The sequence below is a fragment of the Psammomys obesus genome, unplaced genomic scaffold (assembly GCF_907164565.1).
Source record: "Psammomys obesus unplaced genomic scaffold, mPsaObe1.curated_primary_1811, whole genome shotgun sequence".
Classification (NCBI taxonomy): Eukaryota; Metazoa; Chordata; class Mammalia; order Rodentia; family Muridae; genus Psammomys; species Psammomys obesus.
The window spans coordinates 4,700,582-4,718,436 of record NW_026585504.1 but is presented as its reverse complement, the minus strand read 5'-3'; the positions used below and the strand labels follow the sequence as shown (position 1 = coordinate 4,718,436).

General features: G+C 44.3%; 1 protein-coding gene across 3 annotated transcripts in view; it reads right to left on the bottom strand.

Annotated features, from left to right (window-relative positions):
• Positions 1–1,010: 1,010 nt before the first annotated feature.
• Slc23a2 (solute carrier family 23 member 2) overlaps positions 1,011–17,855 on the bottom strand; it is an 89,864-nt gene continuing 73,019 nt past the window's right edge. For all 3 annotated transcript variants that reach the window (XM_055608226.1, XM_055608085.1, XM_055608150.1), the window contains 6 exons: positions 14,746–14,893; positions 13,453–13,558; positions 10,389–10,518; positions 8,955–9,092; positions 6,261–6,356; positions 1,011–5,401 (listed from right to left, as the gene is read on the bottom strand). In XM_055608226.1, the coding sequence (XP_055464201.1) occupies positions 5,169–5,401; positions 6,261–6,356; positions 8,955–9,092; positions 10,389–10,518; positions 13,453–13,558; positions 14,746–14,893 (851 nt within the window). In that variant the 3' untranslated portion in view covers positions 1,011–5,168. The remainder of the gene's footprint in view (positions 5,402–6,260; positions 6,357–8,954; positions 9,093–10,388; positions 10,519–13,452; positions 13,559–14,745; positions 14,894–17,855) is intronic.

Here is a 17,855-nt window from a genome sequence, read left to right as displayed (position 1 = left end):
CCTTCCTTCCTTCCTTCCTTCCTTCCTTCCTTCCTTCCTTCCTTCCTTCCTTCCTTCCTTCCTTCCTTTCTGTTACCAGGCATATATTTACATGTATATGAATGTTTTCGTTCATGTGTATCTGTGTACCATGGACCCGGTGCCTAACAGGGCCAGAAGATCTCCTGGCACTGGAGTTACAGATGACCGGGAGCGGCCATGTGAGCGCTGGGCATCAAACCATACACTCTAGGAGAGCAGCCGTTGCTCTCAACCTCTGAGCCATCTCTCCAGCCCTGGATCTAACCAGTCTTAACTCCTCGAATCCTTTCCACAACCAGGTGTCATTCCCCACTGTCAAGCACGCAGCGGACTAGAATGGAAGTTAACCTGAGCGAAAAACCTTAGCTGCTCAGTTGTTCACTGAACCCCATGAATTGCTAGTATAATTTTAGATACTTTTTAACCTAAAAATTCTCTATATTTAGGGCATAACTTCAGTTGCGCCAATAGAACTAGGAAGGCTTCTAAGATTTCTCTCTCATGACAAGACCACCTGAAGCTTGCTTGGCCTGGACCACCTTCTCTTAAGGCAGCTGCTGCTGCCACCAATTCACAGACTAAGTAGCAGCATCCTTCAAGGAAGCTTCCAGATTTACAGCACCAGATTGGGACTGCTGAGGGAACACACCTTGTGGACAGAGAAACTACTGGGTTGTTGGCCACTCCAGTGAGAGGCAGCAAGGGCGGGACTCTGAGGCACCCAGCCTCAAGGGCGGAGCAACTACCTGGTTCTCAGCCTCTTGGGTGTGATTCAGCTGTTATCAGCTGACTTAATAAACACATCTAATACAGCTCATATGTATATGAACTATTATATATAATAAAGTCACACATATGCACTGTGTGTATATATGTATGTACGCACACACACATAATTTCAATCCCATTGGTTCTGTTTTGTAAGAACCTTAATACATATGGCTTTTAATTGAATTCCAGCAACAGAAAGAGGCACAAGACAGCAGAACTACATCCAGGAGAGCTTTTATTTGTCCGGAACAGTTTTAAAAATACAGAATAAAATAGCTTTATCTCTACTATTATTCACAACATCTGGTCCAAATATTACATATTTTTAAAATACTTAAACGTTTAATGAAGCCATGTTAGAAAAACAATATGAAAATTCTTTTTAAAAACTCCATAAAAGAATTACACATCTCAAAAAACAACCCCACCCCAAATACCCTCAAGTATGTAAAATAAAAATTAAAAACAAACAAAACCCCAGAAAGATACACAGGCAAAGTCAGTCACAAAACTCAAATAAAATAGAGGCATCTCTACTGTTTTAAGAACAGTCAGAAATTTATTAACGTGTCAAATTAAAGTTGTTAGGAACAGACAGAAAAGGATTCACTGAACTGTCAGATGGCCTCAAACAGCAACGTTGGTTATGAGTGTTCTAAACACCAGGAAACACACACAGCAACCTGAGAATGCTGAGTATCAGAGTGGTGACAAGGCAGTCAACATCCTGGAAGGATGGGGAGATCCGTGAGCTGCTGAAAAAGGATCCCCAGCACTACCGTGCTTTGGGGTTCTATGGATGAAAGCCGAATGCTGGCACATTAAGGGACCATCTAGCACTGCTGGGGCTCTGACTATAGGAAAAACGGAAAGTGGAAGATGTCTTATTCTGTGTCTAAGTCACAAGGGGACGGAGAACAAAGTACAGTATGTGAAACCCTGATCCAGAGACAGTTCCCTGGAGGCCCGAGCTCTCTGTGAGAGCTTGGGTTCAGGACCTGTGCACTAACATGATATGCACTGGGCATGCTTGGGAATGCACAGCTGGCGTCCAGCAATAGCCAGGTAATTAGGCCCCTCACTCCAGGCCATGCCAAGCCTGGCACTGGCAGCCAAATGTCTACCTCAAGCACAGGCAGCGGAGGATGGTGCCTCTTGTCCAGCCAGGTGGGTTCTAAACTGAGGACGCGCCTCTGTGGCACAGGCATGACTGCAGATTAAATTTACCAACATTAAGTCTAAGTTGCTAATATCAGTGTCTCAGCAGGGACATGAGTGAAAGAATTAACAGCTTAGATCATGATCATAAAATATACACATGGGTAAATAAAGTATACACACATACTAGAGGTTCATCAATGGAGAAATTCTATCAGCACATGACATTGTCATGAAAATTATATCATTCCCTCCCTGGAAAACTGTGACTATTATCCTGGGCAGAAATGTTATTTTACTATATGGAAATACTGTGATATTCATGCATAAATCAGGTTGTCATCATGAAGGTCAGTATTCTACAGTATAAAGTAAATCCTGCATGTGAATTTGTTACTGTGAAAATGGGACACTAGTGGGACCCACAGCACTTCACTCCCGCTGGCCTGGATCAATCCCAATAAAAATTAACACTGGAAACCCTCTTAAGAAAGATAAGATTCTGAGCATAAATGTTCCAAATCAAAGTTTAACTCAGACATGAGAATGAAGTCACTTACAAAGACCAGTGCTATTCCCCATTTCTTTCCAACCGGAGTCTCCCCCACAGGGAGCCTGACAGCATTTCCTGCCCTTAACACTTCCGCTTTCCATGGCTGACATAAATGCTTGCTCTCAGTTGAGGGAGAAGCCAGGTGTTCACTGTGAGAACTAGAGACAGGATGCCCTGTAGAATGCTCACACCTTAAATACTTCCTGACGGTCCACTGGGAAACAAACACAGAGCTCCAAGTCCCAGCAATGCAGGCCAACAAACCAGACACAAATGCACCAACAAATCACACATGGTCACCATGTCCCCCTAAAACTCCCCTTCTGGCACATAAATACATGTCCCCTAAGTATTTGGGGACTACATCCTGCATGGACAAGCCCTAGTAGTGGTTACAGGGTGACAATCACTAAGTACCCGACTCTACCAGGCACCTGGTAAGGTGCCTCTTCCCTCCCACCTCCTGTTCCCTTTCTGCTAAGAAAATCAAAAGTTGGCTCTGACAAAGCAAGAACGGGAAACCCTGCTTCCAATGGGAGATGTTGGCATCGCACTTCCTTGGCCATAGACACTTGCTGAGCCCATGCCTTAGGCTAACAATGAAAGCTTCAAAGCAAAACACAGCCCAGTAAGAACACTTGGTGGTACTCAGCAGGACAGGTAGAGCTGGCAGGACACTGGGCCTAGAGTATGGGCCGTTCTCATGCTTCTGTGTGGACTCATGCTTACTGCAGGACCACAATTCTGCAGATGTGAGATGCAAATTGAGGCAACAGAGTGAATGCAGAGCAGGAAAGCTGTCAGCCACACAGGCTTGCTAAGAAAGGAGGGGCAAGAAGCCACTCAGCAATGTGCTTCCAAAGTACTAATTGCTCTGAATATACATACAAAACACAGAAACCAAATTCTATACTTAATCTGGAGTAAGATTTTGGCAAAACAATGTGGTAGCTCTGAGATGTTACTGAAACCCAAAACTCTCATGGGTCATGAGGGCTACAGAAACACAAAGACCTGATAACATGGTGACACTGACCCAGCCTGGGAGCTGGGGCACAGAAACATACTGTGGACAGAAGGTTACTGAGAGCCACACCTTGCTAAGGGGGACAGGACTGGCCACTGCCACCCACAGTTCAGCCAAGTCCACAGCCACTTAAGTGGTAGATTCTCATGAAGCAAGATCATTACTCTGTCTTAGGCTTTCCCCTTGGCTTGAAAGCCAAACTCAGAGCAAGTCATTTGTCAGCAAGAATTTGTGTTCCAAGTTAGAACTCTTCACAGAGAGGGCCTGAGAGGTGCTTTTCTTACTATCTTCTGAACAAATTACACAGGCTATCTGGGTAAGGGGTCTAAGCTTCCCTTCTACAAGAATCAAGATCCAGTGGCTCTATGACCTGACAACCCACAGTCTTATTATTAAGCCAGATCTGCCAGCAATGACTTGCAACAGAATGAAGGAATGACGTTGGCCAGATAATGGCACGATCCATGTGGTGACTCTGTGTTACTGTCCCTTCTTCACCAAACAAATTCACATGTAACTTGACCCACGTTTCTGGGCCCTGGTCCAGTAGTCAGTTGTGATAAATAGATTAGACATTACAGTATATACACTTTCATGGTATAGAGCAGTACAAAACACATCCACGACAATGGTCACTGGCCTTCAACATCCGATACAAAAAGCTTCCCTGATGGTACCCACAGCTTTACAGACGCTGGTTCTTTTTTTAATGGGGTAGGGAGTAGAGGACAAGGAATAAGATGCAAGGTTAGAAGTTTACATGTAAAAACACTGATTTCAAAAATCTGCTACAGTCAATAACATTAAATAGTAATAAAACACACAAATAGGACAGGACAGCAGAGCCAAGACGCCCATAGATCTATCTGTGGGCATTCTATACCCGTCAAACCAGCCAGCAGTGAAAACGCCAAATAGGGTATCTCAGCCAGTAAAACACGTTAGTATGCACTGTGCTGACCTGCATGGGGCCAGGGTAGCAAGGAGGAAGAGCAGTTTAGAATCCCATTGTCTTGGGACCTTTCCATTCCTTGTCAATCTCCTAAACATAGTTCCATCTTCCACAGCTATACAGACCTTATACATGCTCACATCTGGTCACAGGGCAGCCATGACACTATTTTCAGCAAGGTCAATAGGCTCTTGGGTATCAAGGACAACAAAATCACATTGACCAGGCAAATATGACAAAGTAAGGACACCGGTGGCCTCTTGGACAGAGGAGGTCTCTGCAGGGCTCAGGTTGAGGTCAAGTGAAAAGAATGGGACATAGTGTTTAAGAAGCAGAAACTCCTGGACCTCAAAGCAGCTTGTAGGAAAGAGAGCACAGGAAGGCAGAGGGGGCTGAAAGCAGGACTACTGTGGTTCCCAAATGCCCACTCCAATGGCAGGACTGTGATCTCAAGTTCAGTGACCATGGCCAGCAATGGACACAACAAGGGTAAGGGACCAATAAGGAGACAAGCGAGACACCATATTGGACACAATCACTACCCACACAGAAGAGTGATGTGCAACCTGTCTTAGCTCTGGGGGCAGGATGCCAATGGAGATATGCAAACATATATCTTCTTGTTACTGAGCAAGGAACTACAGATACACGCCTCACTGTGGCCAGGCCACAGGGCACAGCAAAGGCTATACTGTGGCCTGGGAGTCCTTGTCTGAACTCCGGCTGTTCTCACCCTTCCCAAAGCCCTTCCATGTGTAGCCTGCAAAGGTTGGGCTGATAGGCAGGTAGCTGAAGCATCTGTATTTTTTAATAATGTTCATGCCAAACGGCAAGTTGTAGGACTCCATGCCATCGAGAGACTTATTTCCTTTGCTCACACCCTTCTTCCATTTCTTGATTCCTCTTTCCTCTGGGGTACCTGCTCCACAAACACAGAAATACAAAAAGAATACTTAATTACTGACCCAGTCTCCTAAATGGCTGTCTAGTCACCTCACCATGCCCTCTTCAAGATTTATTATGAAATGTAGTATAAAAACTACCTGTCTACATAAAATGCCAATGTAAAACATGCAATGCCTTCATCATAGAGCCACTGTCCTCCCCTCGGCTTTTACTGTTCTGCTACAGTTTGATGTGGGGGATGGGAGTTGTACTGGTCTCGTTCTTGGGATTGAAGGTTTTAAGATCTCTCCTTAAAACAATCCACCACTACACAATGTCTCATTCACAAAACTTCTGAGGAGGCCATGGAAAGCACACCAGACAGATGTCATCTGTCCTTGAAGGCAGCATCTAACACTAGCACAGCAGCCATATCTAAGGGATTTACCAGTGGCTCAGGACTGTGCACATGCAGAGCGCCAGGTTCAGTCTGAGAAGGGAGACAGGAACCTTAGTGTGTGCTCGCGCACCCCTCTGCCTTCTCTGCACACACAGGATGCTGGGCTATCTCACAATAGTCATCTGGATGGAGTGGCATCTCAACCACTTTAGAAGTTTCTACCAGTGACACCTATAAACTGATTTCTTCCTACCCCAACTCCCAAGACACAGTCTCACTATGTTACCACGTTGGCCTCCTGGGCTTGAGAGATCCTCTTGCCTCAGCTACTACCCAGGGAGTCTCGCTGGGTAGCTGGCACTCACAGGCAAATGTCACTGAGTACAATTTGTGGTTCTTATTTCTGAATGGCAAAGGGCTCAAGACCTGGGCTACATCGAGACCTTGCCCCTCCTGCAGAGCTTGCTTGTGCAAGCTAACATACAGCACATACCTGGGATGGTGTTGTCCAAAATAAAGGCCACACAGCCTCCTACGAACATTGCAGTTGTGAGAAGAACATTCAGTACTTGATCAATTCCTGTTATACCTGGACACAGAACAGAACCACCATTAAGGGTCATCACTGTAGCCAGGGCAGGTCTGTCCTTGACTCAGAAAGGGGCAGCATACTGGACACTTCTGAAAGTCAACACAAGACTTGAACATATAAAACTCACAGCTGTACATATACATTCTCTTGCCAGTAACATTTAAAGCTATATGCAAACTTCCAACAACAATTCCATGGTACTAACAGTAGTGCATAATAGACAAACCAAATAAAATTACAATACACTACTATAAACTGTGGAGGTCCTGAGGTGTGGTCTATAGACTTATAAAAGATTCAGAATCAAAAATGGCTATTGTGGAGCTTGGTGTAGATGGCTCCCCAGTTAAGAGCACTGGATGCTTTTCCAGAGGACCCAGGTTCAGTTCCCAGAACCCACATGGTACCCCATAACATCTGTAACTCCAGTTCCATGGGACCCAATGTCTTCTCCATGGGTACTGCACACATGTGATACAGATACACACGCGGGCAAAACCACCAATATTTATAAAATAAAAACTTTAAAAGAAACGACTGTTACAACAAATTGCAAAAAAACTTATAAGATGAGCTGGGCAGCGGTGGCATGCGCCTTTAATCTCAGTACTTGGGAGGCAGAGGTAGGTAGATCTTTGTGAGTTCAAGGCCAGCCTGGTCTACAGAATGAGTTCCAGGACAGTCAAGACTACCCAGAGAAACCCTGTCTCAGAAAACCACAACAAATAAACAAACAAACAAACAAATAAATAAATAAATGGTGAATAATAAAACAATAACAGTATTTGCGAGGTGGGATGACAAAATCTCACTCCATGGCTCAGGCTGGCCAGGAACTCACTATGTTTCTAGGGCTGGTATCAAACTCATGGCAATCTTCCTGTGTCGGCCTCCTTGAGTGCTGGGATTACTAAAGAGCCACCAGGCCTAGATGTTCATGTCACTATAACAATAGCTTTCTTTTTTTATTGCTACTGTTTTGCTTTTTGAGACAGGGTCTTTCTATGTAACCCTGGCTATCCTTAAGCTCGCTATGTAGAACAGGCTGACCTCAATTTAGACTGCCTGCCTGCTTATTTTGAGCCGGGTATGGTAGTGTATACCTGTCACCCCAGTACTTGGGAGGTGAAGGCAGAGGATTAAGGTTTAAGGTCAGCCTTACCTCCTAAGTTCAGTGCCAATCTGGACTACACATGAGAGCCTATGTAGAAAAAAACATTTGAACAAATGGTCCTAAGTTACTCAATTGTAAAAATAATGCATCAGCAGCAACAGATATTTCTTGAGAAAGTTCCTTTGTTCATGCTGCATGACAGCAGTTTTATTAAAATAAAAAGTAGGAGCTAAATATATATTATTAATTTAAAGATTTGTTTATTTGTGTCTGTGTACCTACCTGCATATATGTCTGTACACCATCTCATGTAATGTTTTCAGAGATCATAAGACAGCTTTAGATTTCCTGGAACTGGGGTTCAGGCAATTGCAAGCTTCCATATGGATGCTGGGAAATGGACCCAGTCCTCTACAACAGCAACAAGTGCTTACAACCAGGGCTGGATGGAGAGTTGGCTCAGTGGTTAGAAACACCTGTTGCTCTTGTGGAAGGCCTAGGTTCAATTCCCAGAACCTACAAATAGCTTACAAGTGTCTGTAACTCCAAGTCCCAGGAGATCTAGAGCCCTCATCTGACCTTCTCAGGCACAAGGCACACACATGATGTATTATATACATGCAGGCAAAATACTCATAAACACAAAATAATAAAGAGTAAAAAAAAAAAAAAAAAAAAAAAATTAAAAAGGGAGCTTATAACCACTGAGCCATCTCTCTAGGTCCTAAATAGGTACTCTTAAATTGAAAACAGACAAACTTATATAAAAATCTGTGAAGCTGAGTTCTAAGGAATTATACAACTTAATACAGCAAGAGTCTGATAAATCAAAAGTTTCACAGGGCCAGATGGGAGGCACCTATTAAAAAGGAGAGCTCGAGGCCAGGGAGATGACAAATCACTAGATAAGGTGCCTATGCTCTTGCGGAGGCAGGTTTGCTTTCCAGCACTCTGCTGCACAATCTTGTTTCTCCAGTTACAAAAAGAGCTGGTGCCCTCTTCTGGCTCTGCATGACGAACATGTACACACATGCAGGGAAAACATTCATACACATAAAAACAAAAAAGTGAAACAAAAAAAAAAAAAAAAAATCAAGCCAGGTGGATCTGTATAAGTTCAAAGCCAGCCTGGTCTACAGAGGGAGTTCCAGGATAGCCAAGGTATATAGAGAAACCCTGTCTGGAAAAAACAAAACCAAACAAACAAAAACACAAAAAAGTGAGACCTTAGCACCCATATCAAATGTCCACCAACTTGAAGGCAAATGTGGAACCACATGCTAATGTGCGTAGGAGGCCCCAGCGACTTCCAGAGAAATAATCAGAGTGAGATTCAAAAGGTTCAAAAGGAAGGCAGATATGAAATGTTCAGCAACACACACCTGAGGTTCCAAGATCCCTTCCCACTGCAAGAGCTATCTGTAAATTTATGGTTGAAATCCCAACTGCCCTACCCAAGATACAAGACCTCTTTCTCCTACCTGTGACCAGAGGGTTTTGTCTGAGGTAACTTGGAAGAACAAGCCCGAAGAAGATGGAAAATCCAAGCACAAATAAGTTCCGGGAAGAATTCAAGTCAATGAACTGCAGATTAGAGAGGCCAACAGCTGTGATCATTCCTAGAGAGAAAAGGATCAGAACACAGTGGCACTGAGTTCACAGCACACTGAGGCTGTCCTGAAGGCTGAGGGTGGGTCCCCAGGTGTCCTTTCCCTGCTCCTCAGAAAGCAACCTAGAGACCAGGGCAGCAGCTGGAGGGAAAGGTTCGGGGCTAGATTCTGACACATCACACATCGACATCACACTACACATTCTTTAAATCAAGTGGGCAAACAGTGGTTCAGTTTAATTTTTTTTAATTTATTTAATTTTATTTTATGTGTATTAGTGTGAAGGTGTCAGATTCCTTGGAATTGGTGGTACAGACAGTTGTGAGCTGCCATGTGGGTGCTGGGAATTGAACCTGGGTCCTTTGAAAGAGCAGACAGTGCTCTTAACCACTGAGCCATCTCTCCAGCCCCAGTTTAATTTTTTAACTTTATGTATATAAATATTTTGCTGGCACCAAGTGTATGCACCAAGTGTGTACCTGGTGCCCAGGGAGACCAGAAGTCATTGCCGGGTGCCCTGTAACTGGAGTTGTGAGTCACCATGTGAGGGCTGGGAATTGAACCTAGGTCCTCTCAAAGCAGCTATTGCTCTAACTTCTGAGTCATCTCTCACTCTCTCTTTAAGCATTTTGATTAAAACGTAAGCCAGACATCCAGTGCATGTCCACACTGACTGTATCTGAAAGGTGCAGATTGAATCCAGAGTCCATTGTCAAAGTGCTCAGGTAGAAAAGGCTCGGTTATAGTGGGAATATGTCTGAGTTAAATCAATCAGAAATTCTAATTAAAGAAACTAGATTTTATCTTAATTTTCATTATAATTTTCCTAGTCATTACTTCTATCTTTAACAGACATTTAGCCTGGACACTGATGCAAGTCTTTATGTTTTTAAAGCATCACCTTTACAGTTTCAAGTGGATACTATTAGATTTGTGAGATCTTATTGACTAGAACATCAGGATCCCCATTAAGAATCAGTATTGTGTATTAGATGATTTTTACACCTTGTATGATGACTGGTTTTAGAGCTGAAATACTGGTTTCATCCTGCATTTGTGTACCTTTGCTCAAAGTTAAGTGTTTCCGACAAGTATGTTTTGCATGTATTTTTACCATCCAAATTTTGAGTGCTGAGTTTCTATTGTACAAAACTTCTAGTGAACCTAGCGTATTTTAAAGATTGACAGCTGTATAGAAAAGCCTGTGTGCAAATAAATAAACAGAATGATTTTAAAATTAATCAGCCAACATGAGGAATGGCAGATGAGGCTACTGAGCCTGCTGCCAAGGAAGTGAACTCTTACCGAAGAGTGTGCAGAAGAGGGCTCCGAGCACAGGGTCCGGCAGGGATGCGAAGAGGGCACTGAACTTGCCAATCATGCCCAAGGCCAGCATAAGCGCTGCACCATACTGGATCACCCGGCGGCTGCCAACCTGTGGACACACCAGCGGCAGACACAGGCTTTACCTGCCATTCTCCAACCCAGACTCCCAGAGCCCAGGGCAAGTGTGACAGTGTCTAGGGCAGAACCTACATTACTTTAAACTTTCAATTAACAGGGTTTAGTCCTCAAAACCTAATTACTACAGAGAAACACAAGACCCCCAGGTCCTTGCTCCATGCTGCTCTCCGCCTCAGGAGCTACAGATAAGACTTTGTTTACCCATGCCCTACATGCAGTTACTTTAGTTGAGTGTGCACTTGGGGTCATGGCTGAAATGACCTCCGGGGTCAGGTATGCATACTGTTACTGCTTCTCTCCCACTCTTTCATAAGACTTTTCATCAAAACCACCAGAAGTCCTTATGGCTCCATTCCACTTCCCTGAAGTCAGCTAAAGAGCACCCTACAACAATTTGCGGCAGCACATCCCCTCGTGGTGTCTTGCCATAAAGGGCGGTATAGTGAAGAGGCCTAAGAATGCAAACTTCTGGAGCCTGGCCGCTGGCTTGCTGGTCCACCGTGCCTCTGATAGAATCTGGAACATAGCTGGTACTTAGCACATGGCAGAAAGCCATGCTAAACTGGTATCAAGTGGTAACGTCAACATCTTGGAAGCCACCTTTGCAGACCAGGGCCCAGAGATCAAAGAGGTAATCTGTGGCCATGCAGCATGGGCGGCCCACCCCCACCTGCATCCTGCTGCCCTCTCTGTGGGACAGGTGGAACACACTGAGCAGAGGCAGGGTAGGTAATGCATCTCTGGTGAGAAGGTTAATTCCAGGTCCAAGGAACACAGTAACTGGATAAAAGCTGCAATCAGAGTTGCCAGAAAATGCATGCACACAGTGGGGTATAGACCATCCTCCTTTCACACCAAGTCTGGTTCAGTGGCTCAGCCCTGTCTGTCTAGGAGACTGCTACAGTGGAGGTGTCTTCTGAATGTGCCGTCCTCTGCCAGCCACTGAGCCATGTGCAATGCCTGCGCCTTGAAGTATGGTCAGTGTGACTGAGTAAGTGAGATCTTAAGGTTAACTTACGTCTACACAGCTACGTGGCTCCTGACTGCCATGTTAGGCAGTGTGGATCTAGACCTGAGCTGCAGGACATGGGGGCTGTGCTCTGCCCATAAAGGGAGCTTGTCTAGTCATTCAGCAGGATGAGGGGTCTAACACAGTGATATCCCCTTGCTCCAAGCAGTCTTCCTAGTTGGCTATGGCTAGGGTCACACAGACATTTCTGCTCCAGCCCCATTCCCTGCTCTAAGGCAGATGTAGACTAGGTATCTAACAGCGAGTGTCTTGAATGGATATAGCTTTTGCCTGGAGAAGTGACTTGGGATTCAGAGCATCATAAATGAGCTCATTCCTTAGTGTCAATGGGTTGAAGAGATAGCTTGGTGTTTAAGAGCTCATACTGTTCTTCCAGTGTCCATGTTTAAAAGCTCACAACTGCCTATAGTTCAGTACCACAGGGATCTGATGCTATCTTCTGGCCTGTGGGAACTGCATTCATATGTACATTCTCCCCCTGCACAACTAAAATAAATAAATGCTGTTGGGGTGGCACTTCAGAAAAGCTGGTACATTTAAGGATCATTATCCCGAGCTACCATGCTCATGCTGTAAAGGGTACTTGTTTCCTTCAATGACCTTAGCTGTTCTGTGACATCTGTAAGGTACAGGAGGGTGCTTGTTAAACAAGAGGTCCTCCCAGCAAGTTTACAACCAGCCTATTTGGAACGAGTTATTTGCCCATAGACTCATGGGAGGTTCAGGGGTGGCTGGTTAATATACACTGTGTCCATCAGATGCTTCCTTCAGCTTTCTGGGCTCCACATCTGCTGCCTTTTGTAGGCAGCACTGGACTCCAGGTATGGCACTGAAAGAAGTACCCATAAAGTCTCCCTCCCTCCATGCCAGGCGCTGAGAGCACTGGGCAGCAGGTGGTGCCAATGGCATACCTCAAGTTGAGCTTAGACCAGCCCTGCTTCTTAGGGAAAAACAGACAAACAAGTCAGGTGAGCTCCTGGCATCTGGGCGCTGCTCCCTCTCACCCGGATTTGTAATCAGGCTGAATCAAACTTCGTACTGGTTTCTTTTTATCTGGTTATATAATCTGCATGGGGCTAGAGGTGAAACAGGTCTAGAAGGCTTCCAGATTGGCTTCTCAATAAGGAGACCTATGACTCATACAGGCCATAAAGAAAGGGGAACCAGTCTTAACAGTCTTCAGTTATACAACATCCAATGGCTGCTGGGCCTATCAGCACTCCTCAATATCCTGGCATGCAGGATGTTCAACCATTTGGCTGAAGGCAACAGGGACATAAGTTTAATTGCCTGTAATAAAGCTGACAGGTCTAGAGCAGACTCATTCTTATAGAAGCTGGGTTTGGGGTAAGGCAGCTGTAGGTTTACATGTCAGTATCTAGGCTCAGGTAGAGTGTTTAGGGTCAAGTGGATAGGACCCAGACCCAGGCTCCGCTTCATCCTGACTCCACAGATTTCACTGAAAAAGGGACACTGTTCCATTAATTAAGGTGACAGTGGCCTTCTGTAGTGACGGCATCATCTCCCATCCAACAGGCTCTGCTGAATTCTGGGAGTCTTCTCTCATAAACTCCAGTTTTCTTTTTCATCATGCTCCCCCCCCCCCCCCCACAGACATACACACACAGTGCTTAGAACAGAGGCCTGGTATGCAAATGCTTAATCAATTTCTAGAGACTGCAGGAAGCCATAACTACACCCAGATGCTTCCTACCCAGCATGGCCAAGTGAGGAGAGGTCTCCGGACAGACACTCCAAACTCATCCAAGGGGAAAAGGAAATGGGGCAGGAAGATAATCAGACTGAAGGGTCACAGGTCAGACCATCATTGAAAAGGACAGATGTTTAGCCATTTAATTAGGAAAACATGCATACCTTTGTAATTCCCAACACTCCAATATTGGGACTGGAGGAGGTAGAGCCATTCCCAGTACCAAATATGCCATCGAGAACACACGAAAGACCCTCCACAAAAATACCCCTAAAAGTAAAGAAATGGGAGAAAGAGAAACAATCATCCATAGGAAACACTGGAACCAGCTCTTAACATTCGAAACCCATAAGAATGATGCCCATGGGAGAGGTGGGGGTGTTAACTGGTAGCAGTGTGCAGAATCTTAGGTCCCTTCTCTGACCGGCTGAGGACAACGCCCCATATGCTCAGCAACTTCACACTGCCCATCAGATACAAGTACTTTAAAATCACTTTAAATGAAATCAAAGAACTACTGAATCTAAAAGAAGCATTAGCTGTACTTTGAAGTTTTGATTCTTTGCTATTAAGACAGTTTCATTAGGAAGAAATGCTTTGTACTGAATCTTTTTTTTTTTAATTTAAAATGAGTAGTCTCATCCTGTGTAACAACTCTACGTATAAGAGAACACTATGGACAACCTTACAGAATCCACATACAAGTCATGCTAAATCATGCTGACTCCTGTTGGAGGGGCAACAACAGAGGAGGGTGACCTGTGCTCCTTACTCTGTGTTTTCCTTAGGATAGATTCCCTAATGACTTCCAAAAGCAAAGAAGTGCAACCCCCACAGCTTGTAAGACTCTTGATCCCAAGGGTTTCACCTCTCCCTGTTCTTGTCTGGTTCTGTGAATCATGACTATGGTTGCCCTGAAGGGCAACTGAAACACACGCACAGACACACCTCCAACAGTTACTGTCTCATGCAAGAGAAATATCCTGGTGTCTGTCTGACTTCGGCAGCCATGACTAAGTGAGAAAAAACCAGAATTTCAACTCAGAAACAACCCTGTAAACCATGAAGATGTTGTCTCACTACAATCAACCTACAATTTAAGTTTTGGGGGTGGGGAGTGGGGGAGGTGCATTTGGGAAAACCAGACAACAGAAAATCAAAGTAGACACATATCAAAACCAAGCAAAGAATAATGGCGATGTGTGGCATCTTTTTTGCTGAGCTTTGCATGCAACGTGGATTCACACTAACAAGAGATGCACCCACTTCTCCATTCAGTTTGAGAGACTGGGAGGAAGGAAAGGTAGGATGCTGCTCTGTGCCACGGATGAGACAACTGGGGCACCAATGTCAGTGACTTGGTCAAAGACAAGTGGCCAATTACAGTCTGGCTGCTGTCATCTAAAGCTCTCAGCTTCCTTACCAAGGCTAGATAAGCAGGTCTTCTTGAGACATACCTGTTTATTGCATGGATAGGAGGTGGTGGGGCACAGGAGAGCCTGGCGCAGGCATAGTAGTCACCAATGGACTCAATGATACTGGCTACGACGGCACTGAGCATGCCAATGACACCGGCTGCAGAGACGGTGGGCATTCCCCACTGAACTGAGGAGGGAAGACAACCACGAGATATATGTCACTGACCTCTAGGGACACGCAAAGGTTACAAGAACTACAGGGAACACTGCAAGATTTCTATAGGATTCTGAAGCTCTTAGAAACTGTTTGCTTTTAAATCTTAACTCATTAACACACTAGATGTCTGGGAAGGTTACTGAGTTGGGGTCTTGATGAGGGCTGACCTCATCTTTATCTAAGAAAGCAGTCACTGTCTGGAAGAGGTGGGATATTCTCTTCCTCAGGCATGCTCCTAGTGTCCGCTAAAGTGTAGTTTAACATTGCCTGCTATGCTAGGACAGAAATCTGTTTTGCTTTCTTTTTTTGAAATAGTGTCCCTGGGTAGCCTGATATATACTGTATAGGCAAGCCTCAGCTTCCAGAGTGCAGGGATTACAAGGCTAGGATTACACTGCTGGCTTGGAATAGAACTTTGTTCCAGGGATTCACATCACAGCTGCAAAAACCATGGTACAAAGTATCATCCAGTGAGAAGCCACAGCTGCTCTAGTCCAACAGTCAAGTATACCACAGTCCAACCTTGTGCTGTCAGAGAAAACTATCAACAAAGTTAGGGAAAGTTAGCTTTGATATCAGAAAGCAACAAATACTGCCACTGTAATGTCATTTCAGTATCTGTATTTGCTTCTTTGCCTTTTCTTTAAAAAGTGTATCTAACTTTTATTTCCAGTATGAACGGACTCCTTGAAAAAGTCACTTGCCTTTCTTCCTTGAACCCAGATGACACAGTGAGAAAACCTGAAACACAGTTCTGGGCAGGAGCCAACCCCATGGTTGGCTCCAGGAAGTGTGATGGTTCAAGTTCAAGTCAACACAGGGAAGAGAGAGATGGCATTGAAAGTGGGATGTACAGAACAGGGCAAGAACGTGAGGGACATGCTCTTGCCTGGGGCTGTCCTACTTGGTGGGAGCATTCAGAGGAGCTACATACATCGGTGGCCTCAACTTTCTCTCAGGGTTGGTTTAGGGACCTTCTTTGTCAAGTTCCACTTCAGGTTTTAAAATAAGTTTTCTGCTTTTACAATGTTAAGAAAGAAGATTCCTATTATATTCTACCATTTTCAGCTGAACATTTCTAACTAAAAAATAGGAAATGTTCCAAAATTTGATAATTTTTTTAGAACTAACATGACCTCACAAGTTGAAAATTCCGAATGTAACCTTCTGTGCTAGATTACAGCCAAAATGCAAGAACATGGGGAACTAGAGAGTCAGCTCAGAGGTTAAGAGCACAGGGTTTTCAGAGGCCCTGGGTTTGATTCTAAGCACCCAGATGGCAGCTCACAACCACCTATAGCTCCAATTACAGAGGCTACACCACCCTTTTCTGGTCCAGTAAGGAAAGCAATGCACAGATACACTTATTCCTATGTCAGACCGTGTGTCAGGTAGGTGAAATGTAGGTGACTTTCACGCTTAGGCCCACCCTCACTGTACTGGGGACACAGTATGTACACTCCCAACCCAGAACTATCTGAATTTTAAGACACTCACGGTGCAACTCGACCTGCACCATTTTTCATGAATGGTGCAGGTTTTAAGTTTTTCTCAGTCTCTGTTTTTATTTTATTTTTATTTTTGCCTTTTACATGAAGTCTTTAAATCTGACTTCTAAAAATCTTTTGCATTACCATTTAAATTTGGAATATTTTTAGGTTTTTAAAGATTTATTTTTATTTTATGTATGTGAGTGTTTTGCCTGCATGTATGAGTATACATCACGTATGTGAGGTGCCCACAAGTGCCCAGAAGAGGGCATTAGATCCCCTGGAACTGCAGTTACGGATGGTCTATGAAACACCAAGTGGGTGCTGCCAAGGGTTCTGGAAGAGTTCTTAACCACTGAGCCATCTCTCCAGCTCCTTCTTAAACTTTTAATCCATTGTCTGTTTTCATTCTGTATGTACACACACACACACACACACACACACACACACCTTTTTTTTTCATTCTGTACACACACATGCACATACATACATACATACACCTTTTTTTACTTTGGCCTTTATTTCTCCTTCTAACTAGAACTTTCTGTTTGCTGATTAGTTCTAAGTTTGTTTGTGATCTCAAATTCCTAATTCTCTTCCTCAGTCTCCCAGTGCTGGTATAGGGAGGTGCTGTGCCTGGCTTAAGTACAACTTTTTCAGTGTGTCACAACAGATTTTCAAACTTGGCATTGCTGACATCATGGACCAGAGTTTGTTATATTATCTAGGCATCTGAATATTATCTAGGTAATCCTCCATACTGAAGGTTGAGAACATGGCTTCATCTAGATTGATCCAAATAGCTGTAAAGTACATAGGACAGGAGGTGGCATTTTATTCAGAGGAACTGAGACAGTTCACTAGCTCTTGGCAGCTGAAGGAAGGCTTGTCCTGAAGACCCTATGAGCTCAAATCACTCTCATGGTGATGCCATGCACCCTGTCTAAGTGACAGGGTCTCATCTCCCGTGAGGCCCCTGGAGACTTCCTCACAGAAACAGCTAGCTGGTTGCCTGTATTCTCACTGGCTGTCAGATGGGAAGCCATATACATGGGCAGAGCATGTAGATATGTTGAGGCTCTTTCTCTGCTCTGTCTTCCCATGATGCTTATAAAGTGAACTTTAGTCTCACTTTATCTTGGATTATAGGTATGTTTATGAACTGAGCATATTTTTCTAGAAACAGCATAGTATATATAAATACACACTGAGACACCATGTGATGCGAATGTTATTTTAGAAGGCTAAGCCTGTTAAAGCTTTTGTAAAGTATCAAGAACAAAGGGGAGAGCTGCCAACATTATCACCACTCAGCACACTTGGAGGAGACATCTTTGACCCAAACTTAATATTCTTGGCTTTTCCTGCTTTTTAGCTTTCCTGCTGTAAAGACACTCACTGTGGCTACTGGCTCAGCCTGGCTAAGCTCATGACTCAGCTCT